Source organism: Peromyscus maniculatus, chromosome 8 (genome assembly GCF_049852395.1).
Source record: "Peromyscus maniculatus bairdii isolate BWxNUB_F1_BW_parent chromosome 8, HU_Pman_BW_mat_3.1, whole genome shotgun sequence".
NCBI lineage: Eukaryota > Metazoa > Chordata > Mammalia > Rodentia > Cricetidae > Peromyscus > Peromyscus maniculatus.
The window spans coordinates 12,137,214-12,159,553 of NC_134859.1; the positions used below are offsets into that span (position 1 = coordinate 12,137,214).

General features: G+C 49.2%; 1 protein-coding gene across 4 annotated transcripts; it reads right to left on the minus strand.

Moving 5' to 3' along the window:
• Nucleotides 1-4,796: 4,796 nt before the first annotated feature.
• On the minus strand, nucleotides 4,797-21,039 carry Flywch2 (FLYWCH family member 2). 4 transcript variants are annotated; one of them, XM_076577977.1, is made up of 4 exons: nucleotides 20,948-21,039; nucleotides 13,679-13,841; nucleotides 7,690-8,116; nucleotides 4,797-4,980 (listed from the first exon to the last, which is right to left on the minus strand). In XM_076577977.1, exons 3-4 carry the CDS (start codon nucleotides 8,009-8,011, stop codon nucleotides 4,889-4,891), a joined length of 414 nt encoding a protein of 137 aa, XP_076434092.1. In that variant the 5' UTR covers nucleotides 8,012-8,116; nucleotides 13,679-13,841; nucleotides 20,948-21,039; the 3' UTR covers nucleotides 4,797-4,888. The 4 variants fall into 4 exon arrangements, with proteins under 4 accessions (XP_076434092.1, XP_076434091.1, XP_015845177.2 ...); XM_076577976.1 differs by lacking the exons at nucleotides 13,679-13,841; nucleotides 20,948-21,039 and adding exons at nucleotides 8,316-8,361; nucleotides 13,496-13,643; XM_015989691.3 differs by lacking the exons at nucleotides 13,679-13,841; nucleotides 20,948-21,039 and adding exons at nucleotides 8,312-8,361; nucleotides 13,496-13,643.
• Nucleotides 21,040-22,340: the final 1,301 nt, after the last annotated feature.

Consider the following 22,340-nt stretch of genomic DNA (forward strand, 5'->3'; position numbering starts at 1 on the left):
CGGATGAGGGTTCCTTGCTAGCTCCTATTGCGCCAAGAAGTAAACCTTGCTATTGCATTCTGGATATCTCTGGTCTCCTGGTGGTCTCTTTGGGGGTCCTAATCTGGACATAACACTTTCTCTGTGTATAGTCCTGGCTGTCCTGGAACTCACTCTGTAGACCAGGCAGTCCTCGAACTCACAGAGATCTGCCTGCTGAGTACTGAGCTTAAAGGCATATGCCACCACTGCCCAGTTTCTCCTTAAAAAAAAAAATACTTCTTACTTTTTTTTTTTTATATGTATTTGAGGGCCTGTCTGCATGTGTATATCACCAATGTGCATGCCTGGTGCCTGTGGAGGTCAGAAGAGAGTGTCAGATCTACTGGAACTCGAATTGCCAAGAGTTGTAAACCACCATGTGGGTACTGGGCCTCAAACTTGAGTCCTCTGGAAGAGCAGCCAGTGTTCTTAATGGATAAGCCATCTCTCCAGTTCTCCTGAACTTTCTTATGAAGCACACTGAAGCCTTTAAATATCCTCCACTCCCAATCCAGGACAATCTGAGATTCAAAATACTGTCAATAACAGATCACAAGTTTAAATAAAAATCCAGGAACTGGGCTGGGCAGTGGTGGCTCACACCTTTAATCCCAGCACTCAGGAGGCAGAGGCAGGCAGATCTCCGTGAGTTCTAGGCCAGCCTGGTCTAGAAAAGCAAGTCCTGGAACAACCAGGTTGATACGCAGAGAAAACAAAAAATACACAGAGAATCCGGAATTCATATCCATCTTCAGCTATATAACGAATGCAAGGCAAGCCTGGGCTACATGAACTCTCTTAAAAACAACAAACCATAGGTGAAATCTATAAGCTAAAAAACACAGAAAATGCAAAGCCTGGTATGGAGGAGCAAGCCTGTAATCTCAGGGTTCCAGAGGCAGAGGTAGGAGAATGAGACCATTCCGGGCTGCATAGTGAGTGAGTCCCGGGGAAGCTGATGCCACATAAAATGTCTCAAAAAACAAACAGGGCTGGAAGATGGCTTAGGCAGTGGTCCTCAACCTTCCCAATGCTGTGAAGCTTTAATACATACAGTTCTTCATGTTGTGGTGACTCCCAACTATAAAATTATTTTTGTTGCTATTTCATAACTGTAATTTTGCTACTGTTATGAATCTCATAATGTAAATATTTTTGGAGATAGGGGTTTGCCAAAGAGGTCGTGGCCCACAGGTTGAGAACCACTGGCTTAGAATTTCTCAGCATTTCCTGCTCTTGCAGAGGACAAAGTTCAGTTAGGGGATCTGACGCCCTCTTCTGGCCTCCTTCAGAATCAGGCATGTACATGTTACAGATATATGCAGGCAAATGCTCATACAGATGAAATGAAAATAAATCTTTGAGGCCAGGCAGTGGTGGCCCACACCTTTAACACTAGCACTTGGGAGGCAGAGGCAGGCAGATCTCTGTGAGTTCAAGGCCAGTCTAGTCTAGTTCCAGGAGAGCCAAGGCTACACAGAGAAACCCTGTCTCAAAAAACCGACAAGTAAATAAATAAATAAATCTCTGAAAACAAACAAAAACTGAGTGTGGTGGTTGCATCTGCAATCCCAGCCCTTGTGAGGTGAATTTTGAAGCCTCCTGGACAGTTTGGCCAGGTATGATGATCGACACTTTGAATCCTAGCTTCTTGGGAGGAAGTAGAATAATCAGGAGTTCAAGGACACAAGGGGCCCTTGTTTTAAAAGCCAACGTTTAAGAACAGGCATGGTGGTTGCTCACCTGTCATCCTTGTATTCAGGAGGCAGAAATAGGAGGACTGCTTGCTCTGCCTTGTACTCTTGCTCTTAACCCGGCGGAAAGGTCCTAGGCCTGGCAGGCTCCCCCACTGGCCTTGCCATCCCTTCCCCTCAGCGTTGGTGAGACACAGCTTCCTGTAAAGCCCCTCCCCTCCCCGCGCCAGGTCTACTCTGACCCACACATCTGATCTACACACGGGCAGAACCCTATAAGCCCTCTGCAGCTTGGTAACCTCAAATCTCTGTCCCATTTCTCCTTCCCATGCTCCGTTCGGCGACCCTGCAGGCTCCTCTCCTTAAGGCCTGTTACTGGAAAACTCAGGAGCCCAAACAGACAGAGAGAAGATCCCTTCCCTGGTCGTGTTAGCTTGTGTGGTGTAGGGATGGGGTAGGAAGATAGAGCAATAAATCTACTACATCATACGAAGCTATCCTGTGCCTGGTCCTTAAGCAGCCCTTGCTTCTGACATTCTGCCGTGCAGGATTGACTGAGATCAGTAATCCGAGACCCCACTACAGGAGGCGCTCACCCCTCAGGTACCTCGGCGATGAGGGAGTGGTGTAGATTGTGCGCGCCCCCACCTGGTCCCCAGGAGCAATTGTGAGGCAGAGTCTCGGCAGTGGAGATCGAGGAGTATTGGAAAGAGCCAGCCACTTTAACCCAGGAAAATATATATACACAGGCTGGAGGAAAACATATAGAGGTTTGCACACAAAGGTTAGGGTAGTCTTGCCCCCTTGTGCCACCCTTCTCCCTTGCTCTGTTCTCAGGTCTTCGTGTGTGTGTGTGTGTGTGTGTGTGTGTGTGTGTGTGTGTGTTTAGGCCAGAAGTCAACATTGAGTGTTGGATACCTTCCTCAATTGTGCTCCCTCTTATTTTTTGAAACTGGATCTCTCACTAAACCTGAAGCTTGCTGATTTGGCTAGACTGGCTGGCCAACATGCCCCAGGGATGCTACTGTCTCTGACTACCCAGCCCTGGGGTTAGAGGCCCACCCACAGCATTCTGCTTGTATGTGTGTGTAATATGTGTGTGTGTGTGTGTGTGTGTGTGTGTGTGTGTGTAATTTATGTGTGTGATATGTGTGTGTAATATATGTGTGTGTGGTTTATGTGTGTGATGTGTAATATATGTTTGTATGTAATATATATGTGTAATATGTGTGTGATATATGTGTGTGTCATGTGTGTATGTGTGTAATATATGTATGTGTGTGTGGTTGCTAGAAATCAGTCCTGATGATTGAGCAGCAGAAAGCATTTACCAACTGAGCCATCTCCCTAACACCAGGTCCTGTCCCTCCCACCCTAACCCCCAAGCCCTGCCTCTGTCTCCTAAGTGCTGGAATTAAAAGCATCTGACAAAGCTAGACAACCAAAAGCACACAGCAAAAGAGAAACCACAGTGGACTCCATTTAAAAAGAGCATTAGGACAAAAGAACTAACTTCCAGGGCTGGAACAGAATAGAAATATTACAAACAACAGCCCTGCTGGGGCTAGAATAATGGCTCAGTGGTTAAGAACATTGACTGCTCTTCCAGGACCCAGGTTCTATTCCCAGTGCCCACATGGCAGCTCACAACTGTCTGTGGCTGTGGTGGTGGTGGGGGAACCAACAGCTTCTCACCTCCAAAGGTTCTGCATGCACATACTATATAGACAGGCAAAATTAATAATTTTTTAATTAAAAAAAAAAAGGCCTTATAGGGCTGGAGAGAAGGCTCATAGGTTAAGAGCACTGGCTGCTCTTCCAGAGGTCCTGAGTTCAATTCCCAGCAACCACATGGTGGCTCATAACCATCTGTAATGAGATCTGTCGCCCTCTTCTGGCGTGCAGGCAGACATGCAGGCAGAACACTGCATATATAATGAATAAATCTTAAAAAAAAAAAAAAAAAAAAAAAAAAAAAAAAAAAGGACCTATAAAAGCAATACAACAAAATGGCAGGAGGAAAATGTACCAAGTATGTTTCAAAGGCATTCAGTTTTGAAGACAAGTTTGGAACATAGGTCCCTTTCATCCTACATTGAAAAAGATGTTTTTCATACTCAGAAGTGGTTTTCAAAGAATAAGGACTCATAGGTAAAAGGACCAGAAGCCAAAGCCAAAGCTTTTGGGGTCTCTGGAAGTTCCCAGCTTGGGGATTGGAAATGGAAGGCAGCTATGTTTTCCTTTCTTTCCTGTCCACAAGTTGGAAAGGGGTTCAGGCTGTGTGTTCATCTCCTGGGGTTGCCTTGCACTCTTGTTAGAGGCTCGGGCTGTGTGTGGGCTTTCTTGCTGGCCTTACACTCTTGTCAAGGCAGATTCTTGACAAGTGTCAGGTGCAGGCTCATCCCTTCCTCAGTGGCATCTGTAGGGAGGATGCTGGGGTCCCATGCCTGGGAGGCAGCAATCTGAAAGTCTTCTTCTAGAGGGCAGGCTTAGGTTAAGAAGAGAAGAACAGTGGCCTATATAGGGAGGGCAACCTTGGAGGGCTCAGCTAGAGGGAACCTGATGCCGCTTGTAGAGGGAAGGACCAGGCAGTGATGAGGATCAGGCTGTCTCCGGTCCAAGGCAGGCGTTCTCAGTGTCCCATTTCAGGCTAGTGACAGCATGAAGACGAAGCCTTGGGAACCACTCTGAATTATGCCAAGAACTCATTTTCCAGACCAACGGAGCCCATCTGTGAAGTTAGGAGTTAGAGGCCCCAAGAGAGACTCCACTGAGTCTAATGGCCCAGGCAAGTCTGAAGTGGGAAGAAAACTTAGAAAGGAAGTCCCCAGAGTGATGGGGTCAGAGCAGGCTCCAATGACCCAAAGTCCTACAGTCCTACGATGTTTTAAACCTACCCTAGCCTAGAGGTGGTGGCATACACCTTTAATACCAGCACTTGGGAGGCAGAAGCAGTTGAAAGATCTCTGAGTTTGAGGCCAACCTGATCTACAGAGCAAGTTCCAGGACAGCCTGGACTATATAGAGAAACCCTGCTTGGAAAAACAGCATCAGCAACAAAAACCTACCCATGGCGGGAAATAGCATACAGCTTCTTTTATTTTCTCTTTTTCCTTCTTGCTTATAAAAGTAACTGGTGCAGTGAGCAACACGTGCCGCAGCAGTTGCCAAGGTTATGGGGAAGTGCCGGGTGTCTTGGGGAGCACAGTGGTCTCCTCGGGACTTGAAGAAGACACCCCAGACCATCCGCTGTCTTCTGGGCCATCTGTGTTTGGAAGAAAGGCAGATAGGTCAGGCTGCTAACAAAGATCAAAGGAAGGCTGGGAGAAGCTGGCCCTGTGCTCACACTGTTCTACTGTAGCTGAGAGCCACCCTCACCTTGGCTTGGGGGTCAGCACAGGGCCAGATATCTTTGTTAGCTGACTTAGAGATGTACTCACCACACCAGAGACACTGTTCCTAAAGAGCCACCAAGTTCAGGGTTACAAACATTTCTTAAGTCATTTCTAGGAAACATCTGAGCAGGAAGTGGCTGAATCGCCACCACCTGGCCCTGGGTGGGCCAGAGACAGGGAGGTGTGCATATGGGAACAGGAGGCAGGAGGTTGTCCACTGACCAAGAGCACCTGCCCAGCACAGCCCTGAAGGGGTACCATCCTTCCTTTGTGTTTCATCTGGAGAAGTGAGTTTTGTCCCAGTTCTCAAAGAAGCCATGGTGTTGCAGAGCCTGAACTTACACAAGCAGCTAGTAAGGTCTCCCATGGTTGGAAAGGACACACGTGAAGCGTCTATACCCAACTCTCGTGGGAAGAACAGATTCCCAGCTAGACTCTGCCCCTCTCCCTCTGTGTAGGTGGCCTCAGTGTAGTGACAGACTCTCTGAGATCAGCCTCCCAAGGGTCTTGGAGACTCAGTCTCTACCTGTGTGCTGGTGAGAACCAGGCTGTGGAGACAGGGTGGCACCCCGAGCAGGACTGACTAGTGGGAGCACTCACAGAGTCAGCATACTAAGGTCTTTGACTTCTCAGTTCTGCTCCAGCTGTGGGCGGGAGGTTGAGGATCCTTATGGTCCCCCAAAGAACTCCAGGCTTGTAGCCATGGACACTCCATCTTGGTTTTCCTGAGATTTTAGCCTCTATGGATGGGGTTGGGCAGTGGGACTATGAATCTTTATGACTACCCGTGAGGCAGGGTCCCCTGCCCAGCCTAGCTAACTGATGGTAACACAGGAGCGCCCTTTCCTTCCTCATCCTTTCCTTCCTCATGCCGATGAGTACATGGCTGATCCCAAGGGGCCCCCCTGCGCAAAGGCAGAAAGCAGGGGCCCGGGACTCAGCTTTCCTCATCCCCACCATCTCGGGCCTGCCAGACCCTCTTCCGCTGGGAGAGATCAGCAGCTCATTTACCTCTTCCCTGCCCCTGGGTGTGCTGAGTGGTAGTAGTTCCTGCTCCAAGCCTAGTGGGGAGGGGAGACTGCTTCAGACTGACACACACTCACCCTCCGGGGAAAAGTCACACAAAGGTACAAGAGAAACAATGAGAGAGAAGCACACACACACACACACACACACACACACACACAGAACACACACACACACACACACAGAACACACACAGTAATGGGCACCACACACACACACACAGAACACACACACACAGAACACACACAGTAATGGGCACCACACACACACACACACAGAACACACACACACAACACACACACACAACACACACAGGAAGACATCCCGGTCAGGGAACTTCAGCTCCACCTAAGAAGGTGTCTTGTCACCCTCCCTGGGCCTCCAGGTGCTGTTGGCCTAGGGCTTTCCTTCCAGCTCTAGTGACTTCGGGAACTATGTGTCCTGGCAAGTGGGTCAGACCCTGGACCAAGTCTCCAGTCTTTGACTTGTACATCCTGGGCCATTCTTTCCTCACCTCAGCACAAACCCCAATGTCCGGCCCTGAGCACTCCAAGTCGGCCACTCGCTGTTCTCCTCTACCCTCTTGAGTGCTCAAAGGACATCGGCCAGCCCTGCTCTGCTAGTCCCCAGACAATTCCTCTGCTACCTGCCACCTCACTACTCCCAGGGAGGCCTGAGGTAACCACAGGTCCCAAGAATCTGACATGAGGCTAGCCTGAGCTGGGTATGAGGAAGGGACAGTCGTCACTATCCAGCACCCACCCAGTCCCACTGGAGGAAGGGACACAGCCATGGTGGAGCAGTGAGCAAGGGGTGAGTCAGCTAAAGCTGCCCACCGCCTCCCACCATCTCATCACCGTAAAACAAGAGAACACTGAACTTTCTCAGGGAGCCTTGTACCCTCCTCAGCCTGCAACTTGTAAGGCTACTTCTTTGCTGCCTCCTGACAGTGCCCCGGAGCCCTGTTCTACCCTCTGTGGCGGCTTCAGTGTGGGTGGAGCTGGAGCAGAAGAGACAGGGAGGGATGTCCCCCCACAGCTCCTGCTGGTCTTGAGTCCCAGCGCCCAGTGAGCACAGAGCTGCAAGTCTACAAACCCAGGTACACTGGCTGACTGAAGAAATGATGGCACTCTTTGGACTGGCTACGAAGTGCTTGTGGAACAGGTGGCAGGTGGACCAAGAGGCCCAGGCCTTGGGAAACACCTGTCTGTGGCCAAGGAGTCACCAGCAGCCTCCAGCACGGGAGTGCATGGCAGCAGGCCCACCTCAGCCAGACACTCGTGTGATGAAGCAAGGCATGCAGGCCATGCAGAGGGGACTCAAAGGGACAAGGCTACTTTGCAAGACTAAGAGGAACCAGGCTCCTCAAGGAACGCCCAGCAGCTCCTGTAACCCCGGAGCCCTCCACCTCCCACCTGTGCTCAGAAGTAGAGGAGCAGGGATCAGGAAGGCAAAGGGAAGGAAAAGTGGGGACTCTTAGAACTGGAGCCTGCGGCAGCTCTGAAAGGCACCAGGCTTCTCTGAGGGGGCAGCGCCAGCTACAGGAGCCTCACCCGGGTCCAGCTTGCTACGCTTCTGCTCAGGCTCCTGGGGAGCTGCTTCAATGGCCCATTGAGCCTCGGGATGAGTCTTGAGGAGAGCCTTGGCCAGGGTGGCAGGGCCTGGTGCCCCCAGGGACATGATGCAGTGCACTCCTTTGCGCTTGGCCCCAGCCACTTTGGCGCTGTCTTTGGAGGCTGTCAGCAGGACCAGTTTGGAGCACTTTCTGGGCTTCCTGGGGGCTGCTGGGACCACATCCATGCCAGGCTGGGGAGTTGGCTCCTGGCCGCCCTTCACGCTCTCACCCTCTTGCTCACTGGGTTTGGGCTGGGGCATCCCAGAACCAGCAGCCTGGCCTTCAGGCCACACTCCCCTGGCAGATAGGTCTCTCCTTTTCCTCCACCTCCCTGGCCAGGAACCTGGGAGTCCAGGGGCTCTGTCCTAAGGGAGGAGGCAAAGCAGTCAGTGGAGGAGGATGGGGTGCTACCAAATGGATTTGGAATGTAGTTTGGGGTGATGGTGGGAATGAATGATTTCACCCTTCACTAAGTGACTATCTTGTGTGCCGTGAACTCATTCCATGCCCCCAGTGGCAATATATTTAACATCTAAAAAAAAAAGATGAGATGTACTTACTCACAAGGGAATTTTCCCCATTAGTCCATTACTCAGAAGAAAAGGGTCTCCTGTACAATGTAAATGTCAGGAAAGAAACACATGAGCTGAGCTGAGGTGCAGCTCGGTGCAGTGCTCAAGCTTAGCATGCAAAAGGTCCTGAGTTCGATCCCCAGAACCTTAAAAAAGGTTTAATAACAAGTAAATAAGATTAATACAAATCGCTGGACAGTGGTGGCCCACGCCATTAATCCCAGCACTCAGGAGGCAGAGGCAGGTGGATCTCCATGGGTAAGGCTAGCCTGGTCTACAAAGCAAGTTCCAGGACAGCCAGAGCTGTTACACAGAGACAAACAAACAAACAAAAAGACTAATACAAATTGATAGAATAAAAATAAGCATATTAAAATTTAGGACCAGGCATGATAGTATACGCCTTCAATCCCAGCATTCAGGAAACAGAGGCAGGCAGATCTCTGAGTTTGAGGCCAGCCTGATCTATATAGGGAGTTCCAGGACAACCAGGACTATATAATGAAACCCTGTCAAAAAAAAAAAAAAAAAAAAAAAAAAAAAACCACAACTCCAGTTTTAGTCTGGGGATATAGTTCAGGGACACAGCACACTTGCCTGGCATTTGAGTGGTCAATCCACAGCACGGGAAGATCTTGTTTCAGACGTACAGACAGAACACAAGTTGACAAAGTGAAGTGACCCGGAGGCTCAGTGAGCAAAGTCTTGCTGTGCAGGCACGGGTCCTGGGTGTGGATACCAGCACTCACCTAGAAAGCCCAGTGTGGCGGCCTCTGTGACTCGAGCACTGCGGGGAGGGGAGCAGGGTCAGGTAGACCCCAGGGGAGAGTTGGCCTGCCAGCCTAGCCAAAACAGTGAGCTCTAGGTTCAGTGAGAGACCTTGTCTCAAAAAAGTTGCCAGGCGGTGGTGTCAGATCTCTGAGTTCGATGCCAGCCTGGTCTACAGAGCGAGTTCCAGGACAGGCTCCAAAGCTACAGAGAAACCTTGTCTCAAAAAACCAAAAAAAGAAAAAGAAAGCAAGTGGAGGTACTCACTACCAACCTCTGACCTGCACATGCGTAGGAGAGCACACCTGCAAAGACATATGCACACTGCATGTCACATGTATACACACACTACGCCACACATGCACACACACAAGAGAAAGACCCAGAAACCTCTTGGATGAAATGGTGTGAGGAAGAGGTCAAGCACCCTGCCCCAATGGCTTTCTTGTCCAAGTCCAACACAAAGCAACCCGAGTCAGGGATGAGATCTGATGTCAATCTTAACCTTCTACTGGAACCCAAAGATGTCCTTCCCAAGTATTGACATCATCCCACTCTGCCCCCAGGGAGGTAACCTTGGGCACTTAGCAGAGTGGCCCAGTACCACACAGCTAATAAGAGTTAGGACTGGAACCCAGTCCTACTGGCCAAGAGCCAATTCCAGTAAGAAAGGCCAGCTATGGAGAAAAGCAATCCAGAGTGGAGTCCACTCTTAAATGGGCAGGATTATAATCCTAAGAATAGGGCTGGAGAGATGGCTCAGTGGTTAAGGGCACTGGCTGCTCTTCCAGAGGTTATGAGTTCAATCCCCAGCACCCACATGGTACCTCACAACCATCTATAATGAGATCTGATACCCTCTTCTGGCTGGCAGGCATACATGCAAGCAGAACACTGTATAGATAATAAATAAATCTTAAAAAAATAATCCTAAGAATAAAGTAAATATCCAGCCCACAATGATATAAGTAACTGAATGTATATTAGCAAGGGCCCAAGTCTTCCTCATGAATTCCAGGGCTGGGGACATAGTTGGAGGAGTGCCTACCTAGCATGCACAAAGCCATGGGTTCAGTCCCAACACCACATAAGCCTTTTATGTAGCACATGCCTATAATCTCAGCACTTAGGAAGTAGAGGCAGAAGGATCAGGAGTTCAAAGTCACCCTTGGCCATGTACAGGGTTCAAGGCCAGGCCTGGCTAAACAGGATCCTGTCTCAAGCTAGCAGAATTCTAAAGAGTACGCTCCTCCCTAAGGTGGACCTTAAGTCCTCCCCCTTGTCACTTAGTGACTCACTCCCAAGAGAACAGGAATGCTAAGAATAGTAACAGAGCTCATATGCCACCTCCACCAGGTGATCAAAGTCAACGTTATCTGTGCTGAGTCACAGAGATGTGAGGCTGTGCTGTGCTGAGGCCCCTTTTCTCGGTGGGATCTTAGGAATCTCAGCCCCACATCATGGGTTAGTCTATAAAATGCATGGCTAATGCTCTTCAAATCTGCACAACGGTGCCTGTGGTCTGGGATGAATCTGAGGTGGATGATGAAAATGTGTGATTTCACCTTTCACGGTCCCACCTTTCACAACCTTAAAGATTTATTTCTATTATTTTTATTTATATGTATGTGTGTCTGTGTGAGTGAATGCCACATGTAGAGAGGTGCCCTCTGAGGCTAGAAGAGGGTGTCAGCTCACTTGGAGCTAAAGTTACAGGTGGTTGTGAGCTGCCCCACACGGGTGCTGGGAACCCAACCTGGGGTTTTGGAAAGAGCAGCAAGCGCTCTTAACTGTGGAGCCATCTCTCCAGCCCCATCCTCCCCAGCTGTAGAGTCCATCTCTCCAGCCCCATCCTCTCCTTCTGTAGAGTCCATCTCTCCAGCCCCATCCTCTCCATCTGTAGAGTCCATCTCTCCAGCCCCATCCTCTCCATCTGTAGAGTCCATCTCTCCAGCCCCATCCTCTCCATCTGTAGAGTCCATCTCTCCAGCCCCATCCTCTCCATCTGTAGAGTCCATGAACTCCCTTTTCTGTTTTTGCAGTAGGCACATATTTCACATTTTAAAAGATAGGATACTTTTATTCAAAAGGTAATTTTTATTAGTCTACTACTCAGAGAAAACCAGTCTCAGACCAGACCTCTCACATATGAGGTTGAGGTGGAAGGATCAGGAGTTCAAGACCAACCTGGGCTACTTGAGACCCAGTCTCAAACAAATGAATGAGGGAATAGATAGATAGATAGATAGATAAAGCCAGGTGTGGTGGCTCACACCTAAAATCTCAGCACTAAGAAGAATGAAGCAGGAAAACTGTCACATGGTCCAACTTGGGGGGCGGGGGGGGGGGCACTTACTGCACAAGCCTGAGGGCCTGAATCCAAGTCCCCAGCACCATGTAAAAGCCAGGCCTGGCCACACAGGCCTGAAATCCAGCACTGGGAAGTGGAGACATTCAGATCCCTGGAGCTTGCTGGCTGTCCAATCTGCCCAGCCAAAATGGTGAGCTTCCGGTTCAAGTGAGACATGAGATGCTTTGTCTCCAGGGAATACGGTGGGCAGGTGGGGGCGGAGGGTGGAGAGACATTCAACATCCCCTTGCCTCTGCATGTGCACAGAAGCATTGTACACCCTCACATACATAACACACACACACACACACACACACACACACACACACACACACAATTATCCCCACCCCACCCCCCAAAAAAAGTGAAGCAAGAGTTGGTGTAGCCGGGTTGAGAGCTCGTCCACGCTCAGTCCCCAGCACTGCAAAGGGAAGCAGCTCTCATGACCTTGGTCATAACTAAGGAGACCCAGAAGAACAAAAATGGCCCAAGACCCAAGAGCATACAATGAGCAGGAGTAATCTGCACACCATCAGGTCTGTGAGATGCAGAATAATGAGTCCTGAGATGTCTAGGTCCAGTCCCCAGCAGTAGGAAGGCTAACACAGGGGCCTGGGGGTTCAGATCAAACCTACTTATGGAGAACCTGTCTCCAAAACAAGCATTATCAAGATGCCTTAGCAGGTAACAGTGCTTTCCAGCAAGCCTCAAGACCTGAATTCCCCCCAAGGATCCACATGTACCATGGACCCAGCTCCTGCAAGTTGTCCTCTGACTGCCACAGGCATATGCACACTCCTGTCCCCCCCAATCAAACAGAAGAAACAGCACCCTACAGATTGCTCAGGTCGGGTGCTTCCTGCTCCTCCAGAGGACAGAATTGGGTTCCCAGCACCCACATTAAGTGGTTCATTACCACCTGTACAGCTCAGAGGATCTGATGCCCTCTTCTGGCCTCCATAGGCACTGCAACACATGGCGCGCACACATAAACACACTTTAAAAATAAACAAGAAAGGAAAGGAAAAAGAAAAATGTGGAAGTGGAAACAAAGAGCAGGAAAGATAAGCAAGAGGCAGGGTTCATGGGTTGAGATGGGATGTGTTTTTCCCTAATCCTCAGGAGGAATACAACCCTGCTGACTCCCACATCAGACTTCTGGCCTCTAAAATGTACGATATTGACGTTGTGTTATTTTTAAGTCACTAAATTGGTGACGATTTGTTATGGTGGCCATAAAACAATTAAGGTCCAAACTCTTACTGATGAGGTTCTGGAGGCTTGGAACTTCACTTGTTATCCGAGGGTGAATCATGAATGTCCTAATGAAAGAACAGACCCTCTCACCGTCCCTCTCGGGGCTGGTTTGATCTGTGTAACTGGACTTGCTAGCATCAAGTGAAGGATACCAACAGCTGTTCCCATAGCCACTGTCTTGTGATTGGACTGGGATGTGCAGGACATATTCTCACAGGGAGACAGAAGAAAAAGTCGGTGACCCTCCCAAAAGGCCAAGAATTGAATAAGATGCAGAACAGAGCAAAGCTTTCCCAATGTGGGGTCTCAAATAAGGGCACCTCCCTCCCTTCTGCTAATCGCCTTGACTCAGAATAGTACCTTCCACCACCCTTGCCCAACAGGTCTCATCTTGAGCCTAAAATGCCTTGGCTCCCTGCTCCCCTCCCATCAATGACCCCTCCCAGCCTCCCCGGTCTCTGAAGCATCTCCCAGCTCCCAGCCCTCAAACTCTCCCATTGGGACAAGAACCCCCAGTTCAGATGCGACAAAACTGCAGATGTTAAGGATGGGCGTGTACCACGCAGAATGGACACCGACTGGGGTAGGTGCGCATTGGGTGGGGGGGTTCCAGATTGGCGGTGTCCAGGTTCAATTCAGGGGTAGGGTGGGTTAGTGAAGAGAAGCATGGAGAAAGGAAGCGCCTTGCGGATGGCGGGCAAGGAAGGGGGCAGAGCCAGGGACCCTTCCCTAGCACCAGTCCCGGATCCCTGGACAGCCAGGCCAGGACCCTCCCGCCCGCTGGGGCCCGTCCTCACCGACGGCAGCAGGCCCTGCCCTCTCGGACGACGGAGCCGTGGCGGGTCCCTCAGCCTCAGTGCTTTTGGGCCCCCGCCTTGGCTCCCGCCGTCACCTCAAGCTGGGGTCACGGGGCGAGCATGCGCAGTAGGGCCATGAGGGCGATCCATTCCTTTGAGAAATTCCGCCTATCCGGATATTACCTTCGCAACGGCGAGTGGACCGCTCCATCAATCGGCGCGAGAGGCGGGCTCATTACCCAGAAGAGGGCGGAGCCAGTAGGGATGGAGCAGCCTGGATTTGGGATCCCGGGTATGGTTTACTGACGTCTTTCCCCTCACTTCACGCAGTATTTGATCTGGCTCCCTGCAGAGGAAGCCGGGACATTTATTTAAAGTTTTTTTTTTTTTTTTTAATGTCCCATTGAGAGGAGGGAAATGTTTTCCTCTTCATTGAAGCTAACTGGATTATTCAGACAAGCATTCCTAACTGCGCAACATCCTTTGTCATTAGCTCCCCTCTCACCGATTGGCCCAGCCCTCGCCCATTGGTTCATCCATTATCATAAGTTTAGCCCTCGGCCATTGTTCGTCACCACCTGCTGGTATAGCCCTGACTCATGGACCGTAGCACTTTGTCCCAGAAACCTTGCACTGTGGAGGTGGAGATTGGGATGGCTCTGGACACTGCGTTCTTTCTGTATTTTGTGTGCTTGCGCATACTGGCGTCCTGGGGTTGTCTGGCCCACACCCACGTGCGGAAAGGTTCACCCCCTTTACTCCCTCAGGTCCCTGGTTCTGGGATCCTTGGGTCCCACCCTCCTTTCTGGTTCCTTTCTCTCCTTGGCCCCATCTTTTCTCCTGAGTCAACGTCATTTCCTGGGCATTCTCCAGTAACTCAAGGGCCTTCATGAATCACACCGTCTGCAATCGATCACAGTCTTGGTTGTTTCTAAATTTGTTATGTTATAAATATCTTCGTATATAAATCACTGGTGTAAAGTCCTTGTCTCAAAAGATCAAAACAAGAAATCCAGCGAACTGGCTCAGACAGCTGGGCTCAGCCAGAAGGCTCAGTCTATAAAGCACTTGCTGCCAAGCCTGGCCTACCCAAGTTTAATCTCCAGGACCCACATAAAGGTGGAAAGAGAGAAATGAATGCACAAACTTGTGCTCTGATCTCCACACACAAGCTTATGACTACACATAAAAATAATTAATTAGGGCTGGAGAGATGGTTCATTGGTTAAGAGCACTGGCTGCTCTTCCAGCACCCACATGGCAGCTCATAATGGTCTGTAACTCCAGTCCAGGGGATCTGATGCCCTCTTCTGGCCTCCATGAGTACCAGGCAGGTGGTGCACAAACATACATGTAGGCAAAACATCCAAACACATAAAAATATTAAATAAACATTGTGGAAGCTACTTTCAAAGCATAGAACCAATAAATATCTTGTATTTTAAAAATCTAACACACACACAAACACACATAGTAGCACATGACTGTAATCCCAGAGACAGGAGGACTAAGAGTTCAAAGCCACCTTTGACTGCATAGGAAGCTGTTTTAGGAGAAACAATATATATGTGCATTTTTAATAGCATCTCACTATGTAGCTCTTGAACTTATCACAGTCCTCCTGCCTCAGCATCCCAAGTTTTACTGGTGGTCAGGGTCTGGACCAGGTATTTCCATGTTCTTAGTCCTTTTTCGGGGAATTGAAATGAAGACACGGATTTGTAAAAGTAGCAAGGAAACTTTATTTACAGCAAAGAGCAGGTCAGATACGGTGGTGTGTGACAGCAGGCCGTGTGTGTGGCGCGTTCCCGGGGCTCAGCAGTTGCCAGGGCTTATAGGTTTACTGGCAGCCTTTGCTCACTGTGCATGTCCTTTCCCATAATGCAACTGATTTTAATCTTGTGCATGCCCATTTATGTATAGGCATAAGACAGTAAACAGGATTTCCCCCAAAGTCCACTTAGAAGGTAGAGTTTGCCTTGTTGTATATTGAGATTTGAGTGAGAATATCCTCCATAGGCTCCACTTGGTCGCCAGCTGCTGGCACTGCTTGGGGAGAGTTAGGAAGTAGGGCCATTTTGGAGAAAGTATGTCACATGAGGCAAGCTTTGAGACTTTAAAGACTTCCGACATTTCCAGTTGCTGTCCCTGCTTGGTGTGGATGGCTGAGATGTGAGCTCTCTGCTTTCTGTTCCTGCTGCTGTGCCTGCTGCCTTGATTCCCTGCTGTGATGAACTCTCATTCTTCTGGAAACTTAAACCCAAACAAACTTTCTTCTACAAGTTGTGTTGATCATGGTGTTTTATCACAGCAATAGAAAAGTAACCAATACAGACATGCACCTAAAGTTAGATCAGGCTGGATCAGCGCTCCTACCCTCCAATCAGATGTATGGAGAACGCTGTTGAGTAGAAACTGCACAAGTGCCGGGCAGTGGTACCACACACCTTTGATCCCAGCGCTTGTGAGGAAGAGACCAGCAGATCTTTGTGATTTTGAGGTCAGCCTGGTCTACATAGTTCCAGGACAGCCAGGGCTGTTATACAGAAAAACCCTGTCTTGAAAACAAACAAACAAACAAAACACCTGTCCAAGTTTAGCCAGGCATAGTGAACAGGCCTTGATCCCAGCACTTGAGAAGCAGAAGCAGATGGATCACTGTGAGAGAGTTCCAGGACAGCCTGAACTATACAGAGAGACCTTGTCTTAAAAACAAACAAAAAAACAAAACAAAACAAAACCTAAATAAGGCAGGGCTGGAGAGATGGCTCAGAGGCTAAGAACATTGACTGTTCTTCCAGAGGTCCTGAGTCCAATTCCCAGCAACTACATGGTGGCTCACAGCCATGTATAATGGAATCTGATGCTCTCTTCTGGCGTGCAGGCAAACATGCACACAGAACACGGTATATATAACAAATAAATAAATCTTTAAAAATAAAAAACAAACAAAACATTGTACAATTTGATAGTTATTAAATAAGGAGAAACATATTTTATTGTTTAGAGAGGACTGTATACTCATAGTACAGGTGGGTAAAGGTCTCAGGCTGCCATGTGCATTATTAGAAGCAGGTATAAAACCCAAACCAACTGGAATCCCAGATTGCTAAGCTAGTATTCATCATCCCTGCATACTTCACAACTGTGAGATTTCAGGCATGCACCACATAGCCAAATTAGAATCCATCTCCCTCAGCCCTTTTATACTATGAATTATTATTATTATTATTATTATTATTTTGAGACAGAGTCTCTCTATTATGTAGCTCTTGCTGTCCTAGAACTTGATATGTAGATCAGGCCTTGAACTCACAGAGTTCTGCCTGCTTCTGTCTCCCAAACACTGGGATTAAAGGCTTGTGCCACCACTCCTGACAAGCTCTTTTTTTTTTCTTTTTTTTGACAAACTCTTAATTATTGAGAAATTCCAAGAGATTCTGTTTATATGAGTTTAAAATTTGTCATATAGAGTTTTAAATGGAAAAGGTAAAAACTTACTTATTAAAAATAGCAGGACCGGGGCTGGAGAGATGGCTCAGAGGTTAAGAACACTGAATGTTCTTCCAGAGGTCCTGAGTTCAATTCCCAGCAACCACATGGTGGCTCAAAACCATCTACAATGAGATCTGATGCCCTCTTCTGGCCTTCAGGCATACATGCAGGCAGAACACGTATACATAATAAATTAAAAAAAAAAAAAAAATAGCAGGACTGAATGTGATGGTACTGGCCTGGTCTATATAGAGAATTCCAGGCCAGAGGGGCTACAAAGTGAGACTCTGTCTCAAAAAACAAAAATAAAATTATTAATAAATAAACATTAAAAATAGAAGGAGAGCCCAGGTGGTGGTACCACACACCTTTAATCCCAGTACTTGGGAGGTAGAGGCAGGTGGATCTCTCTGATTTGAATTGAGCCTGGTCTACAGAACAAGTTCCAGGACAGCTAGGAGCTAGGACTGTTACACAGAGAAACCCTGTCTTGAAAAAAAAAAAATCATATATATATATATATATATATATATATATATATATGTAGATAGATGTGGGTGTGGGTGGTGTGAGTGTGGGTGTCAGGAATAGCTGGGTATGGTGACATATGCCTGCAACCCCAATACTCTGGGGGTCAGGCTGGCCTTGGACTATGAGGGAGGAAGATAAAGAACTGAGTTTGCACAGTGAGACCTTTTCTCCAAAAACCAAAATGGGTGGGGTAATCCCAACACTTGGGAGGAGGCAAGGGGATCAAAAAGTTCAAAGCCAGCCTCAGCTGCATAGTGAGTCTATGGCCAGCCTGAGCTATGTGGAGGAGCTCTGTTTCAAACACACACACACACACACACACACACACCAAACAGAAATAATTCTAGTAGGCAGGGGTTAGTGAAATAGCTCAGCAGTGCTTACAAACCCTGGGCTTTAGGAAGATGCCCTCAGGCCTCTCAGACCATGGCTGGAGCTCCTCCCGGGCTCCCCAGTCCTGCCTGGACTCATCCAGAGCCATCTAGGTAGCCATCAAAGCTCTGCAGGAGCTTCTCCAGGAGCTGCTCACAGCCACCTTGTGGCTCCCTAAGGATTTGACATGCAGCTGACCGGGGGGTGGAGGGGGGGGGGACGGACACGACACACGGACGGATGGACGACTGTTTCCATAGGGCTTCCAGCTGCCAGTGAGCTGATTAGAAGTCAACTGCTGTGTTGTTCCTGTCAAGCCCTTGTGGCCTGTGAAATGCCTCCCTAGGCATCCTGCTTCTTCAGCTTCTGTTTCTTCTTCTCTCTCCCATCTTGGAATACAGACTGTGCTCTGGGAGGGTTCCGAGCCCTCTTAGTTTCCACACTGAGCACCCCAGGCTTGTCCCCTCACCCCTTTCATCCCTGGGTCCTCAGTCAACACTCTGCAATCACTTCTTGTGCCCAGATGGTTTCCTCTGCTGCCCAGACTCTCACTTTAATGCTCTGACAGAGCCCTGGGCACACATGGGTCCTGAGAACCAATGGAAGGTCAAGCCTTGGGTGGGAGACAGCATGGGAGGGGGCTGGGCAACCCTGGGGTGGATGTAAAGAAACAGTCTCGTCTTCTGTCTACTCTCTGCCACTCCCTCCGAGGGTCCCTGCCTTCGGCCCTAAATGTCACGGCACACTGAAGCTGTCCCTGCCCTCATCCATCTAGAGGCCTCTGCAGGCTCTTCTCCAAGGAAAGCATGATTGTGACATGTTTCATCTGGGCCTCCCCTTGGTTGAGAACCTCCTCCAGATTCAACCTGCCAGTCCAACCCCTATGTCTTACTGACAACGTGCTGTCCATGGGAGTCCACCCTGGAGGTCCATGCTCCCTGGCTGCCCTCGCCCGATAAGGCGCCATCAGTAAGACCCACCCTGGGAATGATTCCTTCTGGCTGTACCCTCCTGGGCATCCTGCTCTCACCTTGACAAGAGGCAAGCTCTGCTCAGTTACAGTGGTTACTGTCATCAGTAACTGAAAATAAAACTCCTATTACCCTTTCCCAGAAATGGTTTATTAAAGCAAACTGCTTTCTCCAAACACATGTGACACAGGTCAGTTCTGAGCTTGCCTCTGAAGTGTCCTAGCTTTTGTTTTTCCCTAGCTCTGAAATCAAAGTTCAACCAACTGCTCCTGACTTCTGGGTAGCAAAGGAACTCCCCAAGGAGCCTTGTTGAGGCTGAGCACAGAATTAGATGCAGGCGAAAGATGAAGGTGCAGGCCTGGAGCACTGGGTTAGGCCAAGACCAGACAGAGTGAAGTTCAAGAACCCCATGACATCACCCTCACCGCAAAGGATTTAAGAGGCCCCAGTGTTGATTGCGTAAATGGGCCCGGGCACGCAGAGCTCCACAGCTCTACCTAATCCTCATGATAACCCCTAGAGCCGCTCTTTTTGTCAGAAGAGTCATGGCCTTGGAGCTCAGAGCTGGAAGCCACAAAGGCTGGGGAGCTCCCTGAAAGAAGCGGGAGCTGGGGTGGGGAGGTCAGCGTCAAGGTGCACACTGCAGAGAGTCGGGGGGCTGCGGGGCAAGGCCAGGGAGGGGAGCTCACTCCGTCCTTTGCAGTGAACAGGTACAAAGCGGGTAAGGACTCCAGGAGGCCCAAAGATCTGGCTTGGACTGGATCACAGGGACCCTAGAGAAGATGGAGACAGCCTGTGACTCAGAAGGCCACAAACAGAGACCACTACAGTGACCGTCACCCAGGGCCCAGGAGCAGTATCCAGGTGCTGTTCATCCCACAGCTTACATGGGAGAGTCCACCTCAGGATGCCGGGGTTCAGTCCCATTTACTTCTGTGTCCATGGCACACCGTGCAGGACCATATTGCTCTTGGCGATTTCCTTCTCTGGATATGCCTGCCTTGGGCTCCAGCTGCCTAGAGTAACGCATGCAGCTGGCTGAGTCAGGACTCCGAGGGCAAGAGGGTGGGATGTGTGTGCCAGGCAAACAGTCTACTCCTGAGCTGCACCCGTGTCTTTATTGTTGACTCCTTGAGCCGCCCATACTGACCCTGAGCCGCCCATACTGTCCCTGAGCCACCCATACTGTCCCTGAGCTTGTGGTCTCTCTGCCTCCACCTCCTAAGTTGCTAGGGTTATGCACCCCTTGTCGACACACATGCAGGAGGGATCTGGGGCCTTTAGTTCTGAATGGAGACAGAACAAGGAAGAGTTCCCTGTGGGGAGCTAAGCGTGATGCTTCCTCAACCCTGACAGGCAGAGGAGTGTTGAGACCTCTGGACAGAAATGTACCACAAATGCCCCACGTGCTGTTGGTGTCCAGGAGAAGAGTATCCTAACCTTGCCCAGGAGTTAGGCCATAGAAAGTCTCCACAGCCTTGAAGTAGGGCTCGGAGGAGGTGGGAGTCTGGCTGCTATGGAGCTCAAGTCAAAGCCATGTCAACCAAGCCTGCTTGGACTGAGTGCTATGGCACTAACCTTCCCTGGGCCTCTGTTGACAAAGAAGCCTGTCTGCCACAGGAGTTCCTCGAGAACAAGAAGAGGCTACACCTAACTAATATATTATATTCCTTTAGCTTTTTGTTTGTTTTCTTGAGATAGGGTCTCATCTGTCCTAAGCCAGCCTTACACTCCTGCTAAGGCTAACATTGTGCTCCTGCTCCTTCTGCTTCTGTCCTCGCAAGTGGGTCATTACAGTTGTTCAGCACTGGCCCAGTCACTGTTCCATTGCTGTGAAGAGACACCATGACCAAGACAACTCTTTTTTTTTTTTTTTTTTTTTTTTGGTTTTTCGAGACAGGGTTTCTTTGTGTAGCTTTGCGCCTTTCCTGGAGCTCACTTGGTAGCCCAGGCTGGCCTCGAACTCACAGAGATCCGCCTGGCTCTGCCTCCCGAGTGCTGGGATTAAAGGCGTGCGCCACCAACGCCCGGCCTACCAAGACAACTCTTACAAAAGAGAGCGTTTCAGTGGGGACTTGCTTACTGTTTCTGAGGTTTAGTCCATTAACATCACGGTGGGGAGGGAGCATGGCGGCAGGCATGGCGCTAGAGCCGTGGAGACAGAGCTGCATCCTGATCTACAGGCTGAGAGAGAGACAGAGACAGGGCTGAGAAACTGGGCCTGGCCTGGGCTTTTGAAACCTCAGAGCCCACCCTAGTGACACACTTCCTCCAACAAGATCACACCTCCTGATCCTTCTAATCCTTTCAAAGAGTTCCACCCCCTAGTAACCCAGCATTCAAATATATGAGCCTATGGGGGCCATTCTCATTCAAACCACACAAATAGTGTGTGTGTGTGTCTGTATGTGTGTGTGTTAGTGAGAATTGAACACAAGATTTGTGTGTGGTAGGCAAGCACTCTATCAGCCATCTTTTTTTTTTTTTTTTTAATTTTTCTTTGTTTTTGGGTTTTTAGAGATAGGCTGGCCTGGAAATCTTGCAGCAAAGGCTGATCTTGAACTCCTGATGGATCTCCCTCTATAGACCAGGCTGGACTTGACTCACAGAGATTCGCTTGGCTCTGCCCCCTGAGTGCTGGGAATTAAAGGCATGAGCCACTACTACCCGGCTGTTTCGGTTCGTTTCCTTTCTTTCTTTCTTTCTTTCTTTCTTTCTTTCTTTCTTTCTTTCTTTCTTTCTTTCTTTCTTTCTTTCTTTCTTTCCTCCCTCCCTCCCTCCCTCCCTCCCTCCCTCCCTCCCTCCCTTCTTTCTTTCTTTCTTTCATTCTTTTTTTTTTTTTTTTTTTTTTTTTTTTTTTTTTTTTTTTTTTTTGGTTTTTCGAGACAGGGTTTCTCTGTGTAGCTTTGCGCCTTTCCTGGAACTCACTTGGTAGCCCAGGCTGGCCTCGAACTCACAAAGATCCGCCTGGCTCTGCCTCCCGAGTGCTGGGATTAAAGGCGTGCGCCACCACCGCCCGGCAGTAAAGCTGTAAACTCTTTTTTTTTTTTTTTCCCTTTCTTTCTTTCTTTTTTTTCCGAGACAGGGTTTCTCAGTGTAGCCTTGGCTGTCCTGGAGCTCGCTCTGTAGGTCAGGCTGGTCTCGAACTCACAGAGATCTGCTTGCCTCTGTCTCCCAAGTGCCGGGATTAAAGGCGTGCACCACCACCACCACCCTTTCTTTCATTCTTTTCCTTCTCCCTTCAAACTATTGGGTGTATACACTTGCAACACCACCTATTGGCCTGCAACGCTCTAGGTAATCCAGGATGGCCTCAAACTTTCCATCCTCCTGCTTCAGCTTCCTGAGTACTGAGATTAAAACTACATTTGGCTTTAGTGTTTTTAAGAAGTATTCAAGGACCAGCCATGGTGTCAAACTCTAGTACTCAGGCAGAAGCAAGCAGGTCTCTGACTCTGAGGCCAGCCTAGTCTGCT

Bases quoted from the DNA above. Each gene is read 5' to 3' on its own strand.
- Flywch2 (XM_076577977.1), bottom strand. From the start codon at position 8,011: ATGCCCCAGCCCAAACCCAGTGAGCAAGAGGGTGAGAGCGTGAAGGGC. The intron at 4,981-7,689 runs GTGAGGCTCCTG...TTCCAAACACAG, and splicing joins GCGTAGCAAGCTGGACCCGG to ATGGCCCAGAAGACAGCGGA.